The 12,432-nt window shown below is 52.9% G+C and overlaps 2 protein-coding genes across 4 annotated transcripts in view; one reads left to right on the top strand and one right to left on the bottom strand.

Moving 5' to 3' along the window:
* The first annotated feature begins 742 nt into the window (after positions 1–742).
* Positions 743–4,151, top strand: PLAAT1 (phospholipase A and acyltransferase 1). Of its 3 annotated transcripts, none has more exons than XM_063339655.1 (4): positions 743–938; positions 1,474–1,717; positions 1,910–2,178; positions 2,574–4,151. In XM_063339655.1, exons 2-4 carry the CDS (start codon positions 1,579–1,581, stop codon positions 2,673–2,675), a joined length of 510 nt encoding a protein of 169 aa, XP_063195725.1. In that variant the 5' UTR covers positions 743–938; positions 1,474–1,578; the 3' UTR covers positions 2,676–4,151. The 3 variants fall into 3 exon arrangements, with proteins under 3 accessions (XP_063195725.1, XP_063195726.1, XP_063195727.1); XM_063339656.1 differs by having other exon boundaries at positions 1,477–1,717; XM_063339657.1 differs by lacking the exon at positions 743–938 and adding an exon at positions 1,239–1,388 and having other exon boundaries at positions 1,477–1,717.
* Positions 4,152–5,013: 862 nt separating this feature from the next.
* Positions 5,014–12,432, bottom strand: part of ATP13A5 (ATPase 13A5) — a 35,175-nt gene continuing 27,756 nt past the window's right edge. Inside the window, exons 23-30 of the mRNA XM_063338667.1 lie at positions 12,072–12,181; positions 11,287–11,383; positions 10,161–10,233; positions 9,375–9,549; positions 8,385–8,575; positions 6,798–6,886; positions 6,012–6,092; positions 5,014–5,277 (exon numbers count right to left, since the gene is read on the bottom strand). Coding sequence (XP_063194737.1) covers positions 5,077–5,277; positions 6,012–6,092; positions 6,798–6,886; positions 8,385–8,575; positions 9,375–9,549; positions 10,161–10,233; positions 11,287–11,383; positions 12,072–12,181 — 1,017 coding nt within the window. The 3' untranslated portion in view covers positions 5,014–5,076. The remainder of the gene's footprint in view (positions 5,278–6,011; positions 6,093–6,797; positions 6,887–8,384; positions 8,576–9,374; positions 9,550–10,160; positions 10,234–11,286; positions 11,384–12,071; positions 12,182–12,432) is intronic.

Raw genomic sequence — 12,432 nt, forward strand, 5'->3', positions numbered from 1 at the left:
GGATTTCTGGATTTCCATGGATAGATTACCATTCTACCACAAGAATTGCCTTGGTTTTCCACAGCAAAGCTTTGCGAATACTTGAGACTTGAAGCAGGGGGTGATCTAGAAAGCAGAACTGCAATTCAGGGCCGCACTGAATCAACTATTTTATGTCAATAGAAGCCAGAAAGGTGACAAATCTTACACAGCTCACATCTTTTACATCAACTGTCTTGCTCACCTGACTTCTGAAATGCCAGACTTTAAATACGCTGCCTAGTTCAACTCACCCAGAGGAGAGTTTTGCTGCCAGTGACAACTCCTTTCCAGCCCACTGTGCCGTCAGTAGCCAAAGGCACAGCCGTGACCTGCCCAGCTCTGCTCGGGCTGCCAGCGCTGCCACCCCTCAGCTCAGGGGACTCTTGCTGGGCACAGCCACGAGACTCCTCTGATGTCCTAAAGGAAATTCCTGTCCCACAACACGAAAGACACGTGGAAAGCCACCCTAGAAACCTCTTTGCCCTTGGGATTTACTCCGAACTCCACCTCCTTTGCTTCCCTTCGCCAGCAAAGAAGCGGGACGGCAGCTCCGCGCTGCCTTTCCCTGGGGAAAGGTTCCCAGGGGAGGGATGCCCGGCTGGGCCCCCGCCCCGCAGCCCACCCCCGCGGCTCTTCCACCCGGGGGCCGCTTCTGGCAACACCCTCCGCAGCGGGGCTCCTGCCGGCGGGGCAGAGCGGCTGCGTGGCCAGGCGGGGAGGCAGGCAGGGAGGCAGGCAGGGAGGCAGGCAGGGAAAGACCCCCCCGGGGACCGAGCAAGCACCGCCTGCCCGGAACTCGCCCAGCTCCTCGCCATTTATAGCGGCCGGGAGGAGCCAGGAGCCGGCCCAGCTTCCGCCACCGGTCCCCCGCCTCGGGGCGACTTTTCGGGTCGCAGCAGCAGGACAGGCGCTGGGGGGTGAGCGGGACGCCATGGGACGGGCGGGGGCGGCGATGCGAGCGGGTGCCTGCCCGCAGGATGCGGTTCCCCTTCGGGGTGCGGGTCTGCCGAGCTCCTGGGGGGTGCTCCGGAGCCTAGGGATGGGCTCGGCACCCCAGCTGTGCCCCCTCCCCCGGGGAGCTGCGACCCCCCCCGGCGGAGCTGGCCCGGTGCCCGAGCAAGCAGAGCCCCGAAGGGAGCCCGGCCGGGAGGGACCGGGGCGGGGGGGGCTCTGGCGGAGGGGGCGGTGCCGAGCGCAGGCCCGCGGAGGTGGCCCTGCGGCGGGGTCGGGCGCTGCGAGCTGGATGCCCGCCTGCGATGGCTTCACCCTTGGCCGGCAGCGCTTGGCGGGGGGGGCGGCGATTCCGTGTCTGACCCTACGGCAGGCCGTCGCTGGGGCCCTGCGGAGAGGGGGACCACCAGCAGCAGGTGGGTGCCCCGCGGTAGCGTTCCACATGCCGTTTGAGGGTGCCAGCGCCAGGCGCTAATGATTTCCCTGCTTGCGATCCCCCAGCAGATGCCCGGAGCACATCCCAGACCTCCCCTCTCCACCGGGACCTCTCGCCTTGCCTTGAGCCTGCCCAGCAAGAGGGGCATGTCCTGACCTCAGGCTCCTGAGATGGCAGCTATCGAGAGCTTCAGTGCCACCCACCCTGGCGACCCCCAGCCCGGGGACCTGATTGAGATCTTCCGGCCAGCTTACCAGCACTGGGCCCTCTACCTGGGGGACGGGTACATCATCAACGTGACACCCGTAGGTAAGGCTGGTGCAGCCTGGCAAGGTGCAGAAGGGGCTTTGGGGTGACCTCAAAGCCCTGTCACTCCCCCTGGGCTGGTGGGGAACCCTGTGTGTGTAGACAGCATTTCCAGGAGCCAGCCAGAAAACCCTCTGAGGTCTTGGAGGAGCCAGCCAGAGCCTTCCTGGCTCATCCCATCCATACCTTTTCCAGATGAAGGGCCCCCAGCCACCTTCTCCAGTGCCAAGTCAGTGTTCAGCAGAAAGGCCCGGGTGAGGATGCAGCTCCTGAAGGACGTGGTGGGCAATGACACCTACCACATCAACAACAAGTACGATGGCACCTACGCTCCCCTCCCGGTGGAGGAGATCATCCGGCGCGCTGAGTACCTCATTGACCAGGAGGTGTCCTACGACCTGCTTGGCAACAACTGTGAGCACTTCGTGACGCTGCTCCGCTATGGCGAGGGGGTCTCTGACCAGGTAAGTAACACAGGGTAAGCCCCTGCATGCCTCACAGCACACCTCCTTGCTGCTCTGTGTCAGCCCCGGGACCAGGGCATGGCATGCCAACTGCATGGGGAGTCACCCAACCAAACCATCGCCGCCTCTGGCCTCACAGGAGACCCTGCACCAGGAGGTTCACTGTATGGTCTGTCTGCACCCTGGCAGTGCCCTCTTGCTGAATGCCACAGCCTAAGGGTAAAAGCCTGGGTGTTGCCCCTGCTGCTTTTAGGTCAGGTGTGTGTCATTCATTTAATTGCCTTCATTATTCCTGCCTGCTCTTCATTAGCATGCCTGGGAGTTAAAAAAAAAAAAAAAAAAAAAAACACCAAGCTTATCATGTTTCCAGCCTGTGTTTTGCTTCCTGTTTGCAGGCCAAACGAGCCATCGGTGCCATTGGGTTTGTAACAGCTGCTGCTGGTGCCTTCTCCTTGCTGGGCTTGCTCCGGAGCAGATCCAGAGAGAGACAGTACTGACGGGCTGCCGGGATGAGCTCGGAGCAGGACAGGGAGGCCCCAGCCAGGAGGGACCCAGGACAGTTTTTGGCCACAGCTGCCACCGAGACTTACTAACAAACAACTGTGTCGCCCTTGCTGAGAGCAGCACTAGCCTGTTTGCTACATCTGCTTTTATTTCATTGCCTGTGATGATTTTTGTGGTAGTCTGGGAGCACTTGGAAGCAAATTCTCCATCCTCACACCCCTGCTGCTCTGCTGAGGGCTGGCGCAGGCTTTCTGCACGCATCGTGGCTTTTATCAGCTACATCCTGTGGGCTCTTTCTGTGAATAACCTATTTTAACCTGCTTGAAGAAACGTTTTTACTTCTACATTACTTTTGTTTAAAAAAAAAAAAAAGGTATTGCTGAGGGTTTACTCTGTGTTCTCCAACTAGGAGGAGCCTGTGCAAGTGGAAAACCCTGGGAAGGGCAGACAAGGCATGTGCTGTGTCCCAGAGCCTGTGCCGTGCGAGGGCAGGAGGCAGGAAGGAAGGGCAGGTCTTACAGGCAGTATTCCTCAGTGTTTTTGGCATGACAATGTTTTGCTCAGTTTTTTCCTGCCTGCAAAGCACCCCTTTCCCTGGCTCCTCTGACTCCCTTTGGGAGCAGCAGGCCCCCAGTCTGCGGGGGGGGCGGGGCATGGTTTGACAAAAACCCAGCTAGCTTTTCCTCTGGCAGCAGTTTGTTCCAGGTTGGGACTGCTGTGCAACTGAAATTTCCCTCTTCATCCTGGTAAGTGCAGTGATTATTGGTATTGGACCTGACCAAGCTTACTAGATGATCTTTAAGGTCCTTTCCAACCCCAACCATCTTATGATTCTACTCCTTGGGCTGCCAAAGGACTGAGGTTTAAAGAAAGACCACCATGGGTTGTGAGGGCAGCCAGGAGCCTTTGTCCCCCCGCAGCTGGGGTGATGGTTCAGGCGCCAGAAGTTGAGTTTAATCAGTTTGTAGCCCCAGCACAAGATTGATCTTCCTCCAGCCATCGGAAAGGCAAAGCCGGGGGGTCTCTGCCTGGAGAATGAGCTGTGCAGCACCTATGCCCTGTCTCCAAATCCACGGAGCCCCGCTCTTTCCTTGTCACAAAGCTGACACATGCCTTGTCTTAAAAGAAAACTGTTTTGGAAAAGTGTGGTTTATTACTCTCTACCAGGAATATCTGGCTTGCACGTTTGGAATTGCATGTAAGAAATGAAATCCTGTGTTGCTTTCTGCAACTGCCTGGACTGTAAGAAGAGATGAGAGCAAAAGAGTTGTCTGTAAGAGGCTTGCTATTTTTGTCTGCTCTTAACATGTACATAACGGGATCAGAAGCTTTTTTTAAACAGCAGTTGTTTCAACGTTTGAAATAACAAAGCCCAGACTTCTGGTCGTAATCTGTTGCTACATTTGAATATATTTCTTCTTTTTTTAACATGGGGAAACATATTATAATAAAACAGAACCTGAAAGCTTTTTTTTTTTTTTAATTAATTAGGTGGTTGAACGATTTGAAAACGAGTGAGCAAGTACAGAGGGAGGGGCTTCTTGTGCCTGTCCAGCAGCCATGTGCTGGGGCATGTTAAAACCCTGGCTTCTTGGCATGACCTAGTTAAAAGCAAGACCCCAAGGCTTAGCCCTGCTTTCTGCCGCGTGACACAGGACCTGGCAGAGGCAGAGCATGAACAGGGGGGGTTTGTGTGTGGGTAGCAGCTGTGCTGCTACAAGTAGGGCATGTCCCCGCCAGCCTTCCCAGCCTGGCCTTACAGCAGTCCTCCAGCTTTAACCTTTCTTGTACTCGGAGCGTTATGTCTACGAGAACGGCCGAGGGCAAGCTGGGCGAGGACAGGGTATGTGCCCTCTCACATCTGTAATGCACTCCAAGATGCAAGAACATGGGGATTACTTCATCTGCGAAACTTTCTTGTAGTTCTTGGAAGACGCAGCATTTCATTTAACACAGGATTTTGCAATTGTACGTGTGCTCCTCTGTGCGGTCAAGATTAGGTCACGGATTTTGGATTGCCCTCCCGTCAAGCCCGGTGGGTGCATTGACAGGATTGGGTGGAGCAGTGTCTGAAACGTGGAGTGAGAGTGTGACGTGGAGCAGCAGAAGCCATCGCTTCACTGTATTCAGTATTTTTGAGCCTTTGTAGGAGATGTTGCCAAGAGTAGAGTCAAGGCTGTTGGTTGTTTTACCAGCAGCTGAGAGAAAAATCCTTGCCTCTGCTCCGGGACGTGGCCAGCGTGGGCCCAGCCTGCCCCTGAATGGCTGGGTTTGTGCAGGGGTTCCAAACGCGTGGCTCTGGTGCACGTCAGAGGATGAAAACACAGGCTGGTCAGTGGGAGTGGGGGAAGCTGCCAGCGCTGCGCAGACCCACGCCCGGCTGCGGGCTCTGGCTTAGTCCTCATTGCTGTGTTCGTAGGTGGGGTTAATGTAAATCTCATCCGTGCCTTTTGCAGCAACGTCTTTTCTGTTTACGGGAGGCCAGTTGGGATCCCTCTGCAGCATCCTCTGCCATTTTCGGTACTGGCTCTTCGACTTGTACCCAAACCAGGCTTTAAGCAGCAGCCAGAGGTGCTTGTTCTGCAGGATAACGTCCTGCGGAGTGACAGAGTGCAGGTTCAGTGCTGCTGCCCTTCTCTGGGAGGAAGGACCGCTCGGGGACAAACCCCATCCCTTGCTACACGTGCTACCCCTGAGCCCCACGGGAGCATGGCGCCAGGCGCCTGCATGCGCTCCCCTTGGGTAACAGGGCTGCCAGAAGCCACCGCCCTCATCCACAGGACGGCTCTGCTCGGTTATATTGGGACAGCGTTGATCTCGGTCTGTTTGGCTGAAGAGGATAATCAAGGGACATGTTTTTGCTCTGTGGGATGGCTGGGCACTGCTGCTCCTTGCAGGGGATGATACCCAGTGCTGGATGCAGCCCGCGCCCCCCCGCCAGGGGTGACACAGCCGGCCTTGACCCACACAATGCTTTAGGGCTTAGTCATTACTGCAACATCCAACTGCACAAGCCAGCGCAGCCTCTGGCCCGATCGATTGTAGGGCAAGAGGGAAGTAGCTGTTTTAAAACCAGTGCCAAGGGCCTGGCCTGTGCTGCGGCCTGCTCCCCTGCGAGCCGGGGCAGCGGCTCCCGCTCCCTCTCTCTAAAGGCTTAAGAGATGTGGTCTAAATAATCTCTGGTGCTGCATAAAATGGATTTGGTTGACGCAGATTGAGTCTTATGGGGAAAGCAAAAAAAAAAAAAAATGCTTCTGCGGGAGGAGAGCGTTGACACAAGTAGGGTAGAAGGACCAGAGGGGGAACAGGCAGTAAGTAAATGCACTCACCTCCGTGAAAAAAGATACGCAGAAGGTGACCACGAGCATCAGTAAGATGTAAACTCTCCAGATCACAGGAGTGCAAAGAAGCTGTTGGAAAAGACATGAACAGCAATTAGGTTTAAATGCCTTGCCAAGATTTGCATCTGTTCCTAATGATTTGAGAGGCTGACTAACATTTTCCTGGTGGCAAGCATGGAGGAGGCAGTAAGAAGTGAGTGACAGTAATTCCTTGTCGCAGAGATCTTGGAAGGTTTGATGCCAGATTCCCCATGGCACGGAGCTGCCTAACTCACCCTGGCTACTGCTGAAACCGGCAGATCAGGTGCCTGGGGCAGGATCTGGTGGCCAAATACTTTTGAGGAGCTGCAGCTAATGCTCAACGTGCGGCTCTTCTCCCTCTGCGTATGCCCACCCTGATGCCAGGCCACCATCTGAATCCATCCCGTGCAGGATAGCCCGGGGCAGCACAGCGGGAGGCAGCTGCAAAGCCACACGCAAAACCACAATCCACCCTATTGTGCTTTTCTGTTAAGAAGAAAAGCTCGGCGAGCTATAAGCACTTTTTCCTCTCCCTCTTGCCACCCACTCTTTAGAGGAGAGGAGGACTACCTCATTAATCAAGCCCTTGTCAGAAGGATGTTGGAGAAGTTTGAAAGGGCTGCCCAGTCAGCATCGGGTCAGCACATTCATTTCCAAGATGACCGCAGCTGTAGCTTCTGCTCTGTGCGCTTAGGTAAAGGGCCAGCAAAATATGTGGCATGAAAAGGAAATGCCCATTCCATTTGCGCTTACCTGCATGCTGCTGTAGATAGCATCAATGTCGGCGAAGAAGAGGAAGAGGCAGATTGCAAGCTGGAGGGCCAGGAGGACTGAAAACACATCTAGGGAAAGAAGAGCATTTGTGGCCCCGAGAAGGAGGGGGGTTGGTGACCAAACTCTGCAAATGTGCTGACAGGACCCCCAAATGCTAATGCTGTAAAACTGCCATCATGTAAAATGCCTTTTTATTTTTTTGCTTTGCACCCTAAAAGAAGAGCTGTGGAACTGAAACTAGAGGAGCTACTCCCCAGCAGCCTGTTGCAAACCTCCCCACCTACACTGTTTTTCTTGCACAAGTGATTTAGCACATTCTGATTCTTATACAACTAGAGAAAACTGCCTGGAAAGGGCACTGCTGTGAGGGCACACCATCACCCCTTCCCCTGCACTCGCTCCTCCAGGTGCTCAGCCACACACCTGGACCACAGGCAGCAGAGGAGGCTGCTTGTGCTCGTTGGGAGGTCAGAGGCTTCTGCAACCAACAGAATGCAAAGGTGGGCTGTACCCGTGCCTTCCACAGGAAGGGCTTGTCTGGCTTTGTATCCCCTTCCAAAGGAGCCGGAGGCTACAGAGAGATGACAAATGGCTCAGATGTCTGGAGTTGCCAAAATGCTGGCAATTACCAGGAGCTGAGCATCTTAAAACTAGCTGGTCAATTGGGCCAACAGCTCCCAGCAGCCTCCTGGCAACCTTCTCACTGCCAGGCAGGAGAAAACAGGGCTCATGGGTGGCAAAACCAATGGAACTGCCCTTTACTTCCTCCTAGGGATTGTCCCCAAACAGGGATAAAACAGAGAAGCGCATGCAGATTTGTGAGCTGCCAGAGTCCTCTGGTCTGTCTCAGCCTGGCTGCTTGCAGGGCAGCTTCTTTCTGGTCTCACCCACCTTCTGCAGGTGATCAGTGCTCTGTGAAATGGGCTTGGGACCTGCCTTTTAACAAAATACCTAATAACATCAACTCCCCTGAGGTTAAGCAAAGCCCTGCCGTCACCTGTGAGCTGCAACTGCAAAGGAGCTGCCAGTTAACTGGTGGCTAGAAGGGCTAAATCACCTTGGCAAAACTCAAACAGAAAAAAAAAGGTTATTGTGAGAGGATTTTAACAGTGATACGATCACAGGCTTTTCTCTCTCATCTCTAGGAATGGAAGTCAGGCAAGGTAAGACTGTGAATCTCAGAGGAACTCTTTCTGATGTGTGTATTTGGAAACAAATACATCTGATCCTCATATGCTCTCTGTGTTCACAATAATACACAGTTCTGCTCTAAATCCAGCCCATCACCTTCTGGAAAGCACACATTTTCCAAAATAAAATGCAGTCTCCTTTTTCAGCTCTGCTGCTTCTTATCTCCAGGAAGAAGCTAACATAAGCACTGCTCACTGAGCTTTTTTAGAAACGGAGAAGTAGGAGCTCACATACACCAACAGTTACTTTACGTGCCAGTCACTGGTGTGGGTACAGAAATCCACAGCATCCCTTCCCGAGCAGCCTCTACTGCCAGGGTTATTTTGGGGCAGGAATGAGAGCCTGTGGAGCACGTGTTACTCCGGCTCTACTCACAGTTGGTGTAGATGGGCTTCCGGAAGGGCTTTCCCTTGGAAAAGACGAAGGCCACAATGATGCAGTTGATAGAAGACAGTGGCCACAGCGTAGTGTCTTCGTAACTGAGGACGCTGCTCTGGGCACCACTGGTGGTACCATTTCCCCCTGGGCTGGTGTGCGACATGGTCTGGTTCCCTGGAGAGCAATGTCTGTAAGGTAACACCCAGCGTTTTGTTCCTGCTTTCTCCAGCAGCAGTAAAGTGCAAACAGCAATTCCTTTTTCTTTCTGACCCAGCCTACTATAACCAGATGCCGCCCGCAGGAGTAAAAACCACGTTTTAAACCAAAAACAAAACAAAAAACCCAAATAACTTAGCTTAATTTTCTGGTTTGTGCCAAAATCTTGGCTCTCAAGTGGGCAATGATAGCAGTGTCCAAGACACATGGCTATGAAGATGCATGCCCCAGCCACCTGCACATCACTCCGGCACGCTCGCCCTGCCATGCATCCATGCAGCCTCAGGGGGACAGCCCCGGCTGAGCCCTGGCGTCTGGGAGCATCCCCACTGAAACGCCTATTGGGCCTCCTGCCCCATCAGCTCATTTCTGTGTGATGATACACCAGCCATTCATATATAGACTAGAAGGGAGGGAGGGAGGCCAGCCATCCCCTGCCACCCCGGGGATGGGCGCCCACCACAGCCCTGTGGCCTGGCGCTGCCACTTCTCACGCATTTCCAGATGGGCTTCAAAAGAGGTGTTTTAAAAACACACATGTGTTAGCCCTCGGGCTGGCCCTTTAAGATTTGAGTGTGGCATCTGCAGCAACTTCATTTTTCCTTGGCAGTACTCCACTGAGCACACACACAGCTTGTGGGGGGTGGAAATTGTCCCGCTCGGGTCCCTCAGCGTGCCTGGCTCCAGGCCACGGTGGGGCTGGGGTGTCCCCCAGACACAGCAGAAACGTGATCTGCAAACGGGGGACCAGAGACAAAAAGAGGGACTTACCTCTGGCTGGCCAGCACTACATACCAGGGCTGCTGCTTCACTAGAAGGAAGCCACAGGTTTGCATGATGATGGTAAAGCACACGTTGAGGATGATGGAGAGCAGCAAGGGAGGAGAGAGGAGCTGGCCGGGGGGGCGATAAGGTGCCAGCTTTGGATAGGCTTCAGTCAAGCTCACTGGGGAGAAACCAGAGACGTTTGCCGTCTGTGGCAGCCCAGGCCACCAGCATCCCTCTGCGTTTGCTGGGCAAGCAGAGCCACACATAGACCCCCACCCGCTCATCACAGGTGAAAGCTGCAAAGCCTGGACCTAATCACCAGGCAAGAAGTGGTTTTGATCTCCACTATTTTCCATCTGAACCTCCCCTGAATCTCCCCCTCAGGAGAACAAAGAGAGAAGATGGGGAATATCATCCTCACTTGCCCGTGGGAATCTCCAGTGAAGTCTAAGAGCTGTACTGGATCTCACAGCAGGAACACACAGGAGACCAGGAGCTGAATTTACACTGTCTGAGCCCCACTGACAGTCACCAGAGCAACTGCTCCTCTTCCCGTCGAGTCTCACATCCAAATGCTATCGGTTATATACAGAGTTCTGCAGCCATGTTTGCAAAGGACTATAAGCCAAATCCCATGCTCTGGGCCCTGGGAATTGCTCTAGCAGCAATGGTTATCATGTTACTGACAGCAGAACTTGGCTCCTTGTTTTTATTTTTATTGGTAAATGAAGTCAACCATTTAGACTCAGGCTTTCAAACAGACACAGCTGGTTTCCCCGAGCAGCTTACTTGTTAGGCAAACCAAAAGGGTAATGACCATGTCTTGTATCAGGTACTGGTGAATCCCAAAGATTTGCAGTTGCTGGAACAAAAAACAAAGGCAGCACCACCTGAGAACCGACGTCAACTTTGATGATACAAACTGCAGCATCCGACGCTATTTCAGAGCAATGTCATGCCAGCAATGGCAGCTTCACAGCCCTGATGCAACCCCAGGCTGCCAGGTGCCAGCCAGGTTCCACTGAATCCTTAGCTAATTCATAGCACTTGTGGGCAACCCAACGTTTGAATGTAGCAGTTGAATGTTTTTCCACCCTTCTTCTAGCAGATACCAATGCCCCTTGGACCGCTTAGATCAGGTCACGCGCTCCCGGCCCACAGTAATAACAATGATAACCAGCAATGACCACTTTGTGCGTGCCAGGTTTGAAATGTCTTTGGGTAGTGGGGACAGGGACAAATTTGGTGTGGCCCAAACTAGTGGCCAGGGAAGCTGTCCCCATGTGGAAACCCAAAAGTGCTCCCTGTTTGCCACCGCGGCTGGGCCATGCCTTGCAGGCTCACAGCCGCTCTCTTTGCTTCCTGTTCTGCGTCCTCTGCAGGGCTGCGCACGGGAGATGTGCATGAACCGAGACAAGAGAGGTGGCCCCGAGTAAATCCATGTGTGAATTTCCTTCATTGTTTTTCTTCTCATGTATTGAAATTTTAGCGGATTCATCACATGCTGATGATACACCATGGTAAATCTTCCTTAGCTACCCTCGTGCATCTGCCTGAGACACTCACTTCTTTTTCAAGCATGTTTCCCAGCAGAGAGAGGCAGCTGCTCTCCCAAATCCCCCGTTTTACAGCAAGTTCTGCTCCTGGGCACCCACCACCCAGCTAGGCGGGACTCACCCCCTTCTAATTCCCTTTTTTCTTTTGGAAGAGATGAAGCTTTATCACTGGGCTTTTTCCCCAATTCTAGGTGTCCCTACAACCAATCTACCCCCTGCCATGAATTACCCGGCTTTTCACGTCTTTGTTACGCCTTGAAGCCCTGTATGCCTTTTCCTCCCTGCTGAGTAATACCACTAAAGATAAAAACCTACAGTGAGCACAGCGTACTGATAAAAGAGCGGCACGAAACACTTACCCAAAACAGCAGAGCAGTACCGACAAACTGAATCAGGCCGTAGAGGGTCAGGTATTTAACCACAGCGAAGGAAGCAACCAAAGCAGCTCGACCTTCCCTGCTCGAAACACAAAACAAAGCTAAAACCTCCCTTACAGCTACAGTACCGGGGGTTTAGTTCTGCTTCTCAGGAGGGCAACTCCTTTTGTTTAGGAGCTCTAAGAAGAATAAGAAACAGTTCGAATTCCATAGACAAATATTTTGGCCTCAAGATACTGCAGAGCCACTTAACTGCACATCTGCAGTGTTTTGTTTCTTTGGTTTTACTCTGCAGCTACAATTTTAATACCTGGATTAAGCCGTTGTTGCTTTTTCATTACTAATTTGCTCAACAGTTCTGGGAATCAAGCACATTTCTACACAAACAAGTAATTGTCTTTGCATACATTTGGTTAAAAGGCGTTCTCACTGGCTGTTCCATGACCGAGTGCAGCGCACGGGTATCACTATTTTAAAGTAATGACAAGCAATTCTATTCTGTCACCATTATACCTGCCCTTTCGTGCCACGCTCCCATTGTACCTGTTCCAAAAATATCAGCCACCGTGGCCAATGCTCTCCTAAAACCAGAAAAAAAAACCTCCCAGCACTGGAATTTGAGGATCAAAACCTATTCAAAAACCCTTCTGCTCTATTTTATATAGTGACTGAGGGATCAGGTTTGGTTTAGCAGCATCTCTGAGGGTAGCGCACGTCCACTCGCGACCCCACACCCTGAGCTCCGAGCAGGGACCCAGCAAACTCACCTGATCAGCTCCGGCACACACTGGATGTTGGGGATTTGGGAGGTGAAGGGTGAGGCCACGGATGCCTCCTGCTCTGACAGGGATATCCCTGCATGCGCCATTTTCAAAGCCTGAAATGCACAGGAGTAAAAGAAGCTGGAGAGGCAGCCACCCCCCCACAGCCCACGCAGTATGTTTACTGGTGCTTTACAAGTTTTGCTTCAAGTGTCTTTTGTAATTGATCTTCCTCTATTCTGTGGCCCACCTGATCTCATTTTCCAGATATCTTCCCTCTCCTGAAGCTTAAATAATTCTTTTGTTCATTTAATCCCATTACACCTACTTACAATCCTTTGAACTACCCTGTATGCTGTTTCCCATT

This window comes from Chroicocephalus ridibundus, chromosome 6 (genome assembly GCF_963924245.1).
Source record: "Chroicocephalus ridibundus chromosome 6, bChrRid1.1, whole genome shotgun sequence".
NCBI lineage: Eukaryota > Metazoa > Chordata > Aves > Charadriiformes > Laridae > Chroicocephalus > Chroicocephalus ridibundus.

Coding starts and splice junctions, on each gene's coding strand:
- PLAAT1 (XM_063339655.1), top strand. CDS start 1,579: ATGGCAGCTATCGAGAGCTTCAGTGCCACCCACCCTGGCGACCCCCAG. Junction 1,718..1,909: donor CATCAACGTGACACCCGTAG/GTAAGGCTGGTG, acceptor TACCTTTTCCAG/ATGAAGGGCCCCCAGCCACC. Junction 2,179..2,573: donor GCGAGGGGGTCTCTGACCAG/GTAAGTAACACA, acceptor TCCTGTTTGCAG/GCCAAACGAGCCATCGGTGC.